Source organism: Penaeus chinensis, chromosome 4 (genome assembly GCF_019202785.1).
Source record: "Penaeus chinensis breed Huanghai No. 1 chromosome 4, ASM1920278v2, whole genome shotgun sequence".
NCBI lineage: Eukaryota > Metazoa > Arthropoda > Malacostraca > Decapoda > Penaeidae > Penaeus > Penaeus chinensis.
In genome coordinates, this window is record NC_061822.1 from 9,590,121 (window position 1) to 9,602,620 (window position 12,500).

Genomic DNA, 12,500 nt, shown 5'->3' on the forward strand with positions numbered 1-12,500 from the left:
TCCCTCCTCCCATCCTTTCCCCATACCCCCCCTCTCTCCCTCTTCCGCCCCCTCTCTCCCCCGCCCTCTCACTTCCTCCTCTCTCCCTCTCCCTCTCTCCAACATCTGCTCCTCTCCCTCTCTCCCTCTCAGACTTCTCCCTCGACCCGCGAAGTTCGAGTTACACCTTGACGCCTTCGAGTTGCTCCTCTTAAGTGAGTCACTTTTTCTTCCCCTGTCGAGGAGGAGATGGAGATTTTTTCCGCCTAGCGTGCTTATCCAACGTTTCTTCTTCCTGTTTATTTTCGTGTTTTTGTTTTTGTTTTTGTTTTTGTATCCTCCGTTATTTGTTATCTTTCCTTTATTCTATTTTTTATTTTTTTTTTATTATTTGTTTTCTCTCTTCCATTTTTTTTTTCTTCTGTTCATTATTATTTTCTTTGTTTTTTTCCGTTCCTTCATCCCTCACCTCCTTCATCTTTTCTTTTCTCTTTCCTTTTCTTCTTTTCCTTTTGAATTCTCTTCTTCCCTCTCTTCTACTTATTTGTCTCCTTCTCCTCCTTTACTCCCCTTCTCTCTCTCCCCCTTCTTCTACCTGTTCGTTTTTCCCCTTATTTTAGGTACTTCCTCTGCTTCTCCTTCTCCCTCTCTTTATTCCTCTTTTTCTGCTTCTCCTTCTTCGTAATATATTCTTTCACCTTCTTTTCAACTTATTCTTTGTTTCCTCTTTCTTCCTCTCTTTTTTCTTCTCCGCCTCCTTCTCTTTCGTGTTTTTTTCTTCCTTCCTCTTCTTTCTTGACCTTTATTTTCTTTTTGTTCTTACCCTTGTTCTACTTCCTCTTGTTCTTGCTGTTATTCTCCTCCTCTTCCTCTTGCTTTTGTTCCTCCGCCCTCTCTCCTCCTCCTCCTCCTCCTCCTCCTCCTCCTCCTCCTCCTCCTCCTCCTCCTCCTCCTCCTCCTCCTCCTCTTCCTCCTCCTCCTTTTCCTCCTCCTCCTCCTTCTCATCCTTCCTTCTTTTCCTCTTCCCCCTCTTTCTCCATCTTCTCCTCTCTCTATCCACTCTATTCTAGTACTTATTAGAGAAATAAAGTAAGCTCATAATCAATTTTACGTAATTGTAACTTCACTAATGATGATTGAATTCATTACCAAGATTGATGGAATGAGTCCGTGTATAACAGTGATTGATGAGTTGATAAATGGCATGAGTTGATGAGTCTGGAGGCGTGTGATGGGGTGGGGGAGGGGGGAGGGGGTGAGATGGTGATGAGTAGACAGGGGGAGGGGTAGGGGGAAGGGTGGTAAACAGGTGGGATGGCAGAGGGATGGGAAAGGTAGATTAGAAGAAGGGGGGTGGGGGTAGGAAGGGTGGATTAAAAGAGGGGGGTAGATTAGAAGATAGGAGGGTAAGAGTGGAAGACAGGAGGAGGGAGGGGTGGGGGGGCGGAGGCACTCAGGGTAGGCAGGACGAGGTGTAGAGGGTGGGGGGGGGGGGGGGGCTTTGAGAAACAAGTGATTGACATATTTATATCTCATAAGACACAAACAAAAAACATTACAAGTTACAAATAAGACACAAAAAATATTACGAGTTACAAATAGTTTAGACTGCAACAGAAGATTATGAATTACTGGAAAGCGATGACAAGTGTCAATGACACTCCATAAGCTGGTATAAATTGATGATTATAATACTATTGATGATAGCACTGCAACCGTATTTTACAAAGCAGGCGAGGAAGGTATATGCATATAATTATATATATATATATATATATATATATATATATATATATATATATATATATATATAGGGAGAGTGAGAGAGAGAGAGAGAGAGAGAGAGAGAGAGAGAGAGAGAGAGAGAGAGAGAGAGAGAGAGAGAGAGAGAGAGAGAGAGAGAGAGAGAGAGAGAGAGAGAGAGAAAGAGAGAGAGAAAGAAAGAGAGAGATAGAAGACAGACAGACAACACAGACAAACAAACTGTAACAAATTATCAGACAGAAAAACAGGTAAATGACAACACATACAGAAAAAAAATGAAAGAGAGGTAGAGAGAGAAAGCAAGAAAGACAGAGAGAGAGAGAGAGACAGAAACCAAAATAAGAGAACCGGCCATAGCATACAAAGATCAGGTGACGTTTAATATAAGGGAGTGATCCTTTTTTTAGTGTGAAGAAAAAAACAAAAAAAGTTACGGGCTTTTTACCAAATTGAAGAGGTTATCTGAGCGGACGTTCATAAGAGCTTTACCTAATAAAAGGAAGAAAACAAACGAATAAAGATGGAGAAATCAGAAGATGAAAAAATAGCAAGATTTTGCTTTCTTTGGCTTATCAAGTGTTATATACGCACATAAGTAAATTGAACAAGATGTTTATTATTTGATAAAGATAAGGAAATTATAAGATAGGAATAACAAAAATGAAATCAATTATCTTTTTAAGTTTTAATGGGTGATCCTTTATTCATAATAGATAAATAGATGGATAGGAATTATGGTGCCATGTTGTCTAAATTCGTCTTTAGATTGCCCGCCATTGTGTTCATCATTTTCATCTGGACATATATTCATTTATTTCTGAATAAAAGCATTCTAAACATTGACCTAACACACACCTAACCCAAAAGTCTATAAAAAAAACAAACACAATACTTCCCCCTTCCCCATTTTAAGAAAAACAAACAAAAAAAACAAATAAAAACAAATGAAAATAATGCAAGAAAAAGATCAATAAAAAAGATAACCAGAAAAAGACAGAAAGAAAAGAAAAAGCCAAAATCTTGCCTAATTCATTCATTTCTTTGTCCTGCAATTGAGCAAGTAATCAGTTGGAACAAAAGGTCACAATCGAGAGACAATGAGAGATTATTATCACCTTCGCGCCGGACGGAGAGAGGCCGAGGAATTTTTTGTTTGGTTTTCTTGTTGGTTTTATGGTTGTCTTTGTTTCGGTTGTTTGTGTTTTTTTCTAGTGTGTTTGTTTCTTGTTTGTTTCTCTCTTTGGTTTCTAGTGTTTGTCTTTGTTTGTTTTCTAGTGTTTGATCCTTTGTTTGTTTTCTAGTGTGTTTGTTTCTTTGTTTGTTTTCTAGTGTGTTTGTTTCTTTGTTTGTTTTTGTGTTTTCTACTGTTTCTTTATTTTTTGTTTATGCTTGTTTTTGTTTGTTTATCTGTTTGTTTGTTTGTTTTTGTTTTTTTGTGCTAATTCGTTTGTTAAGTTTTTTGTTTGCTGAATCATTTAATAGCTGACTTATATTCATGTTTTATTTGTATTAATTTTTTGTTGGGTGATTTATAAATAATTTATTTGTTTGTTACTCTATTTGTTTGTTGATTTATTTGCTTCTTGGGTGGTCTTTTTGTCGTGTTTGTGGCTGTTGATTTATTTCCCAATGCGATTCATCCATTTATTTAAGTATTGATGTATCTATTTAATTTACACTTTTGCTTCTTAATTTATTTTTTTCTTCAAGAATCCGAGGAAATTCTGTTAAGATTAAAAAAAAAAAAAAATCTAAATACGATGAGTCATCCTGTTTGGTTTCGTTTTCTTGTGTGTGTGTGTGTTTGTGTGTGTGTGTGTGTGTGTGTGTGTATGTGTGTGAATATGAAATTAAAACAATGCAGATACTGTATACCCTTTTAAACATTTTAACATGTTTGTTCTTGTTGCTATTATTAAGATAGATCTCTGAAACAGTATAAGGCGACTTTGTAAACATGACAGCGCCCGCCTTTATAAATTCTTAATCTCTCAATTATAAAATAAAAGTTAAATAAACTACGTACAAATATACCAAGCATTTTTTTTAAATACCGCATGGAGGGAGGCTAGACATATACCTTTAATTGGCCCTCAAGACTCTATCAGAAACAAAAATTGGCACTCCAAGGTTGTTGTTTTTTAGTCTGGCACCCCCCCCCCCCCCCCGCCCTGTACTAAACACTATGCCTCGACTCCCCCTGTGACACTCCACTCCTAACTCCTCCACAGAATGCTCCTTCTGTGCATCTGGCTGTTCAGCGTGTTGTTCTGCGCCATGCCTCTCTTCGGATGGGGTCAGTACGCCCTTCAGTATCCCGGGTCCTGGTGCTTCGTCAACATCCACGTGTGTGCGGACACGCCCCTGCATCACCTCATCTACACCAACATCTTCGGCGCCTTCACCATCATCAACCTGTTCGTTATGGTCGTCTGTAACGTGGTGGTTATCAGTAAGTAACGAGCGGAGTGTTGTTTAAGCCTTGTTGGAGGATTCGAACGATTAGGTAGCGTTTGTTTGTGGTATGGTACTGCCATTATTGGTATTATTATTATTATTATTTTTTGTTTTTTGTATATGTATTTAGTCACTTTGAGGTGGTTCGTTTGATGTACGTCTGCTGCGATTTTTTTTGGATATCGTCGTAGATAGATTGATGGGTAGGTAGGTAAGTAGAGAGATTTCTCAGTTGATAGATCGATCGATAGATTGACAGATAAGTAGGTATGTAGATGAGTATTTGTACATTTGTAGACGGACAGACAGACAGACAGACAGACAAACGGACAGACAGACAGGCAGGCAGGCAGGCAGGCAGGCAGGCAGGCAGACAGACAGACAGACAGACAGACAGACAGACAGACAGACAGACAATAATACAATAATAGACAGTAGATAAACATATGCCGTTAAAGGCACAGATTTAGACATAGCTATAGATACTAATACAGAGATAGAGGTAGAGCCCCCCCCCCCCCCATCCACAACCCGCAACGAATCCCTATTTCCGTATTACGCCGACGACCTCTTAGCCCCACTAAAGTCTAGTTTACGACCCGGAAAAAAGATCGGAGCAAGCGACCAACTGATTGCTCGAGAGCCCCCCCCCCCCTCCTCCAAAAAAAGAGAGTTGATATGTCAGTGTTTGCTTTAAGTACGAGCGAGGGTCCACGTAAGGACGAGCTCTCGAGGCGCAAGTAATCGATGCTTTCTCGAGGAACAAGGAGGAAAAGGCGGAGGCTGAAGTTAAGTGTTTGTCCGCATAGCACTTCAAGGTTGAAGGAAAATAGACACTCGTGCGTATGCAAACACAAGGGAGAGGGAGGGGGGAGGGGGGAACCAAACGCTGGACGGTAGGGGAGAGAGGGTGGGAGAGCGGGTAGGAGGGAGGGATGGCGGGAATGAGGGAGGGAATGAGGGAGGGAGGCTGGGGGGGGAGGGTATGGGAGGGAGGGTAGGGTAGGGAGGGAAGGTGAGGAGGGTGGAGGGGGATGGCAATGAGAGAAGGAGGGAGGGAGGCTGGGCGGGGGGTAGTGGAACAAGGGTAGGGAGGGGGTAGAGAAGGGAGGGTAGGGCAGAGAGGGAAGGTGAGGAGGGTGGAGGGGGAAGAGAATGAGAGAAGGAAGGAGGGAGGGGGAAGAAGGAAGGGGGAGGGAAGGTGAGTAAGTGAGGGAGGGAGGGAAAAGGAGGGATGGAGGGAAGGGGGGGGATGAGTGAGTGCGGGAGGGAGGAAGGGAGGGAGGGAAGGAGGGAGAAAGAGTGGGTAAGTGAATGAGTGAGTTAGCGAAAGAGGAAAGGAGAGAGGGATGGAGGGAGGGGGGAGGGGGGACAGGGGGGAGGTGAAGCAGGTAGGGGGCGAAATAGGAGAGAGAGAGAGAGAGAGAGAGAGAGAGAGAGAGAGAGAGAGAGAGAGAGAGAGAGAGAGAGAGAGAGAGAGAGAGGTGAGGGGGGGAGGGGGCAAAAGTGGAGAAAGGAGGGATTGAGAAAGAGAATGAGAGAGAAAGACATACATACGCAAATTTACACACACACGCACAGGCACACACGCTTTATTTTACACACATATTTGAATTTTAGTTGGTAGACACAAATCGGTTATCGGGAACCTTGTTTTCCCATAGATCATTTTGGAGTTTGATTGCAAATGAAAACTCGGCCACAATGCACGGCTGAAAAACAAGAATTATAGTTCACCATTATTAGGTTTTACTGCCGGTTTGCCCGTACATACACCTTTTAACCTTACACTAATTATAGATTTAATTACTCATTTAATTAGCTTGATCACAATTCCATGCAGAACATTCTGGGAAATATTATACACTCTCTCTTTATCTCTCTCCCTTCCTATCTTCCCTCGCCTATTGTAGGTTGTAACACGCTGTGGTTGCAGTGCTAAATCACCTAACTGGCATCTGCACACTGCAACACTAACAGCTGGCGAGAATGCGTTGATCTGACAAACCTTGCAGTGGTTGGGATGTTGATTGTACAGTGTTATGGTGACTGTGATGGTGATATACTTGTGCTTCGCTATTGTGAGAGTAATTCTTTGGTTTGCTCTAGTGGCAGCACTATTTTTTTTATTTTATTTTGTCAGTTGTTTGCATAATGGGAGTAGTCATTAGGGTAGGCAGATATGGTGATTCAGTAGATACGAGCCACTATCAATTAAGGTGTGGGTGGTGAATGATGTGACTTTGATGATGATTACACTATAAAAGTGAAACAAAAAAGTGAGAAGAGAGAAATTAAAAGGCCTAAAAAAAGAAGACCAATCACCTGGACACACAAATGAATCAGACCATTAGATAAGCAAACATCACGCACACAGAAGTACTTCATTAATGTTTACACCTCTCGTATTCCTTTCTCTCCTCTCCTTCTTCTCTCCTCTCTTCTCCCCCCTCTCTCTCTCTCGTTTCCGCCCTTCCCCCTGTTCATCTATTTTCTTTCCTCGTTTCCTTTTGCCTCCTCTCTCTTCTGTATTCAGTAGTTCTTCCTTTTCTCTCTCCTCGTTCTTCACATTTCGTCTCTCTTGTAACTCTTTCCTCTTTCATTCGTCTCCTCTTATCCTTTTCCCCCTCTTCTGTCCTTCTCCTTTTTCTTCCTCTTTTCTTGTCCCACTTTTTTCCTCGCCTCCTTTTCTTCTCCTCTTCTTCCTTCTTTCTTCCCCATCCCTTCTCCCCTCTCACCAAAAAAAAAATTCTTCTCTTGTCTCCCCTATCTCCAACCCATTTACCCTTCCCTTTTTTCCCATTCTCTGCCTATTCTCCTCCCCTCTTCCTTCACCTCCTTCTCTTTCCTCCCTTCTCCATCCCATTTTCCTCCTCCATTTATTCCTACTTCCCTTCTTCCGCAATGACGAAAACCAATACAAGGTCACCAAGGATTCTCCAGTCCATACGGGTTACTAATTGCACCTCAATACACAAGGACCGGAGAACCTTGCGTATTGACATTAACATAACCTCGCCTTTGAATGCGTTGGGATAAGTGGTAACATGTGAAAGGAATTTAATGTACGAAGCACTTGTGAGAAGGGGAGGATGAAGACACATGAAATAAAGATGGGTAAAGGTGAGATATTGATGAATAAATATGGAATAAAGATGAATGGAGCAGGATGTAAGAGATAAAGAGGGATACAATCGCAAGCGACTTGAAAGGGCACAGAAAAAAAAATGGAGAAAACAAGGATAGAAACTGAAACTGAAAAGGGAATGAGCAAAATGACAGTAAAGAAAGCATTCGAAGATAGAGAAGAAAACGAAGAAAATGTCCTTCATTATAAAAGATAATGAGCGAAGAGGAAGATAAGGACAGAGAGGTGTGATAATGATAATAATGATAATAATGATAATAATGATAATAATGATAATAATGATAATAATGATAATAATGATAATAATGATAATAATGATAATAATGATAATAATGATAATAATGATAATAATGATAATAATGATAATAATGATAATAATGATAATAATGATAATAATGATAATAATAATAATAAGGATAATAAAGATAATAATGATAATAATAATAATAATAAGGATAATAAAGATAATAATGATAATAATGATAATAATGATAATAATGATAATAATGATAATAATGATAATAATGATAATAATAATAATAAGGATAATAAAGATAATAATGATAATAATGATAATAATGATAATAATGATAATAATAATAATAATAATAATAATAAGGATAATAAAGATAATAATGATAATAATAATAATAATAAGGATAATAAAGATAATAATGATAATAATAATAATAAGGATAATAAAGATAATAATGATAATAATGATAATAATGATAATAATGATAATAATAATAATAATAAGGATAATAAAGATAATAATGATAATAATAATAATAATAATAATAAGGATAATAAAGATAATAATGATAATAATGATAATAATGATAATAATGATAATAATAATAATAATAATAATAAGGATAATAAAGATAATAATGATAATAATGATAATAATGATAATAATGATAATAATGATAATAATAATAATAATAAGGATAATAAAGATAATAATGATAATAATGATAATAATGATAATAATGATAATAATAATAATAATAATAATAAGGATAATAAAGATAATAATGATAATAATGATAATAATGATAATAATGATAATAATGATAATAATGATAATAATGATAATAATGATAATAATGATAATAATGATAATAATGATAATAATGATAATAATGATAATAATGATAATAATAATAATAAGGATAATAAAGATAATAATGATAATAATGATAATAATGATAATAATGATAATAATGATAATAATGATAATAATGATAATAATGATAATAATAATAATAATAATAAGGATAATAAAGATAATAATGATAATAATGATAATAATGATAATAATGATAATAATGATAATAATGATAATAATGATAATAATGATAATAATAATAATAATAATAAGGATAATAAAGATAATAATGATAATAATGATAATAATAATAATAAGGATAATAAAGATAATAATGATAATAATAATAATAAGGATAATAAAGATAATAATGATAATAATGATAATAATGATAATAATGATAATAATAATAATAAGGATAATAAAGATAATAATGATAATAATGATAATAATGATAATAATGATAATAATGATAATAATGATAATAATGATAATAATGATAATAATGATAATAATGATAATAATGATAATAATGATAATAATGATAATAATGATAATAATGATAATAATGATAATAATGATAATAATGATAATAATGATAATAATGATAATAATGATAATAATGATAATAATGATAATAATGATAATAATGATAATAATGATAATAATAATAATAATAATAATAATAATAATAATAATAATAATAATAATAATGATAATAATGTTAATAATAATAATAATAATAATAATAATAATAATAAGGATAATAAAGATAATAATGATAATAATGATAATAATAATAATAATGATAATAATGATAATAATGATAATAATAGTAATAATAATAATAATAATGAAAATAATGCGGATGATTCTGTTGCTATTATTATTATCATTATGATTTTTGTTGTTGTTGTTAGTGTGTGTGGTTGAATTTTGTTGTTAGTATAATAGTGTAGTAATAGTAGTAGCAGTATCTGTAATAGAAGTAAGAGTCCGTCGTGTTTTCCTTTTCCTTTTCTTTTCCTTTTCCTTCTCCTTTTCCTTTTCTTTTCCTTTTCCTTCTCCTTTTCCTTTTCCTTTTCTTTTCCTTTTCCTTTTCTTTTCCTTTTCCTTTTCTTTTCCTTTTCCTTTTCCTTTTCTTTTCCTTTTCCTTTTCCTTTTCTTTTCCTTTTCCTTTTCTTTTCCTTTTCCTTTTCTTTTCCTTTTCCTTTTCTTTTCCTTTTCCTTTTCTTTTCCTTTTCCTTTTCTTTTCCTTTTCCTTTTCCTTTTCTTTTCCTTTTCCTTTTCTTTTCCTTTTCCTTTTCTTTTCCTTTTCCTTCTCCTTTTCCTTTTCCTTCTCCTTTTCCTTTTCTTTTCCTTTTCCTTTTCTTTTCCTTTTCCTTTTCTTTTCCTTTTCCTTTTCTTTTCCTTTTCCTTTTCTTTTCCTTTTCCTTTTCTTTTCCTTTTCCTTCTCCTTTTCCTTTTCTTTTCCTTTTCCTTTTCTTTTCCTTTTCCTTTTCTTTTCCTTTTCCTTTTCTTTTCCTTTTCCTTTTCTTTTCCTTTTCCTTTTCTTTTCCTTTTCCTTTTCTTTTCCTTTTCCTTTTCCTTTTCTTTTCCTTTTCCTTTTCCTTTTCTTTTCCTTTTCCTTTTCTTTTCCTTTTCCTTTTCTTTTCCTTTTCCTTTTCTTTTCCTTTTCCTTTTCTTTTCCTTTTCCTTTTCCTTCTCCTTTTCCTTTTCCTTTTCTTTTCCTTTTCCTTTTCTTTTCCTTTTCCTTTTCTTTTCCTTTTCCTTTTCCTTTTCTTTTCCTTTTCCTTTTCTTTTCCTTTTCCTTTTCCTTTCCTTTTCCTGTTCCTTCTCCTTCTCCTTCTCCTCTCCTCCTCCTCCTCCTCCTCCTCCTCCTCCTCCTCCTCCTCCTCCTCCTCCTCCTCCTCCTCCTGCTACTCCACCTCCTCTTCTTTCTCCTCCTCCTCCTCTTCTTTCCCCTCCTCCTCTTCCGCTTCCTCCTCATTCTCTTCCTCTTCTTCCTCCTCATCCTTCTCCTCCTTCTCCTCCTCCTACTACTTCTACGACAACTACAACAACTACTACAGCTACTACTACTAATTTTACTACAATCTACTACTACGACTTTTACTGCTATGGTTACTGTCTTCTTAAAGGTGAAGAGACCTACAACCTTCCCTTTATAACTGCTATTACAATTACTCTTATTGTTAAAGCTACCGCTATAACTTTCAATAGACCACCACTGCTATTATTAAGAAAAAAAAAAGGAAGAAGAAAAAAGTGAAAATAAAAGGAAATAAAAGAGAAAAAACAGGAAGAAGAAGAAGAAGAAGAAGAAAAAGAAGAAGAAAATTGAGAACAGAAGAAGAAAACAAAAAAAAAAAAAACTCAAAATAACGAAGGACTCGCACCTTGTCCCTTCCCTCCCAGCTTCATTAAAAGGCTAAAACATGCATTGGCTCTTTGCTGTTGAATCCAATGATTGCAACAAGCGGCGGGAGGCAGTCGTTCCTCTGAAGAAAATTACTCTGGGATACGAAGATTAAGCTTTGAGATCCTGGAGAGCTGGTCTGAGGAGATGTACAAAAGCTCTAGGTCTTGTAATACACACACACACACACACACACACACACACACACACATACACACACACACACACACACACACTCACACACACACACACACACATATTTACGTATGTGTGTGTGTGTGTATGTGAATATAACTGCCTATATCTGCCGAGTTATCAGTTTGTACGTTCATCTCTCTTTCCTTCTCTCTCTCTCTCTCTCTCTCTCTCTCTCTCTCTCTCTCTCTCTCTCTCTCTCTCTCTCTCTCTCTCTCTCTCTCTCTATCTATCTATCTATCTATCTATCGATCTATCCATCAATATGTCTATATATGTTTTCAGAGCAAATCTTAGAATTCTTAATTGCTATTTCTTTCCAGTCTTTTCTGAATCCGACTCGTGCCCTGAAGAACGGGCTTTTAGCGCAACAAATAAGATTATCCGCCAACTGGAGATCACCCTCCCCCCTCTCCCCCTTCCTTCCATCTCTCCCCGCTCGCCTTGTGCCCCCCCACCCCACCCCCCTCCTCCTCCAAACCTCCTTCAGCCCGATCCTTGCAGTTTCTTAGACGCTGCAATCACGTCTTCCTTTGCTCGAGATTGCAAAGGGAGAAGCTCTCGTCAGGTCTTGCGGAAGGTGGATTCCCGAGTGAAATCTTTTAATATTGACATGATCAGATGATCAATAATCAATAATAATAAAAAAAAAGAGTCTTAATTGCCAATAATAGAAGGTCGCGGAATGCTCTTTACAGAAAGAGAAAAGTCGAAGAAAATGTAAAGAGGATGAGAGGATTTTCAAGACATGAATTAAAGAAGATTTAGTAATAAAAAGATAAAAACTAACAGATGATGAAATAAAAAATGTAAAATGATTAGGAAAGAAAAGTAAGAAAGTAAGAAGAGATAAGAAAATATAAAAGAGGTAGAAAAAAACAGTAATAAATAATACCACCGCTTAAAAAAAAAAAAAAAAACACACACAAAAAAAACAAAAAAACACGAGTGTAAAGATAGTAAAGATAAGGTAATTTTGATAAGAAGTTTTTTTTTTTATTATTATTGCTCAGATTTGAATATATCAACGAAGTCTGACTGAGTCACTACCCAACATGATAATGTATTGCTAATGTATAAAGTTACATAGCAAAATTAACTTGAAAAAAAAAATCTTTCAAGAAAACAAAAACGGAAAACAAAAGACTGATTTTACCTTTAATGCGCATCTCATTAGTATTTTTTTCTCATTAAAACTTTCTTAATATATCATGAGATGGCTTTCATGCTCTCCTTGTCATGCAGACCTCAGGGAGTGTGCATGATTTTGTTTTTTTTTCCGATCAGCTCGGAATACAGGTCATTTTATATGATTTTATATTATATCATTGCTTGTGATAATGATAGTAATTGTGATAAAGACAATAATGCTAATTATACTAGTGATAATACTGACGATGAAATGATAATGATATGTTGATGAT

General features: G+C 35.7%; 1 protein-coding gene across 5 annotated transcripts in view; it reads left to right on the top strand.

The window, feature by feature from the left end:
- Positions 1–12,500, top strand: part of LOC125046921 (prostaglandin E2 receptor EP4 subtype-like) — a 141,681-nt gene that overhangs the window by 97,756 nt on the left and 31,425 nt on the right. For all 5 annotated transcript variants that reach the window (XM_047644941.1, XM_047644931.1, XM_047644951.1 and 2 more), the window contains one exon: positions 3,975–4,195. In XM_047644941.1, coding sequence (XP_047500897.1) covers positions 3,975–4,195 — 221 coding nt within the window. The remainder of the gene's footprint in view (positions 1–3,974; positions 4,196–12,500) is intronic.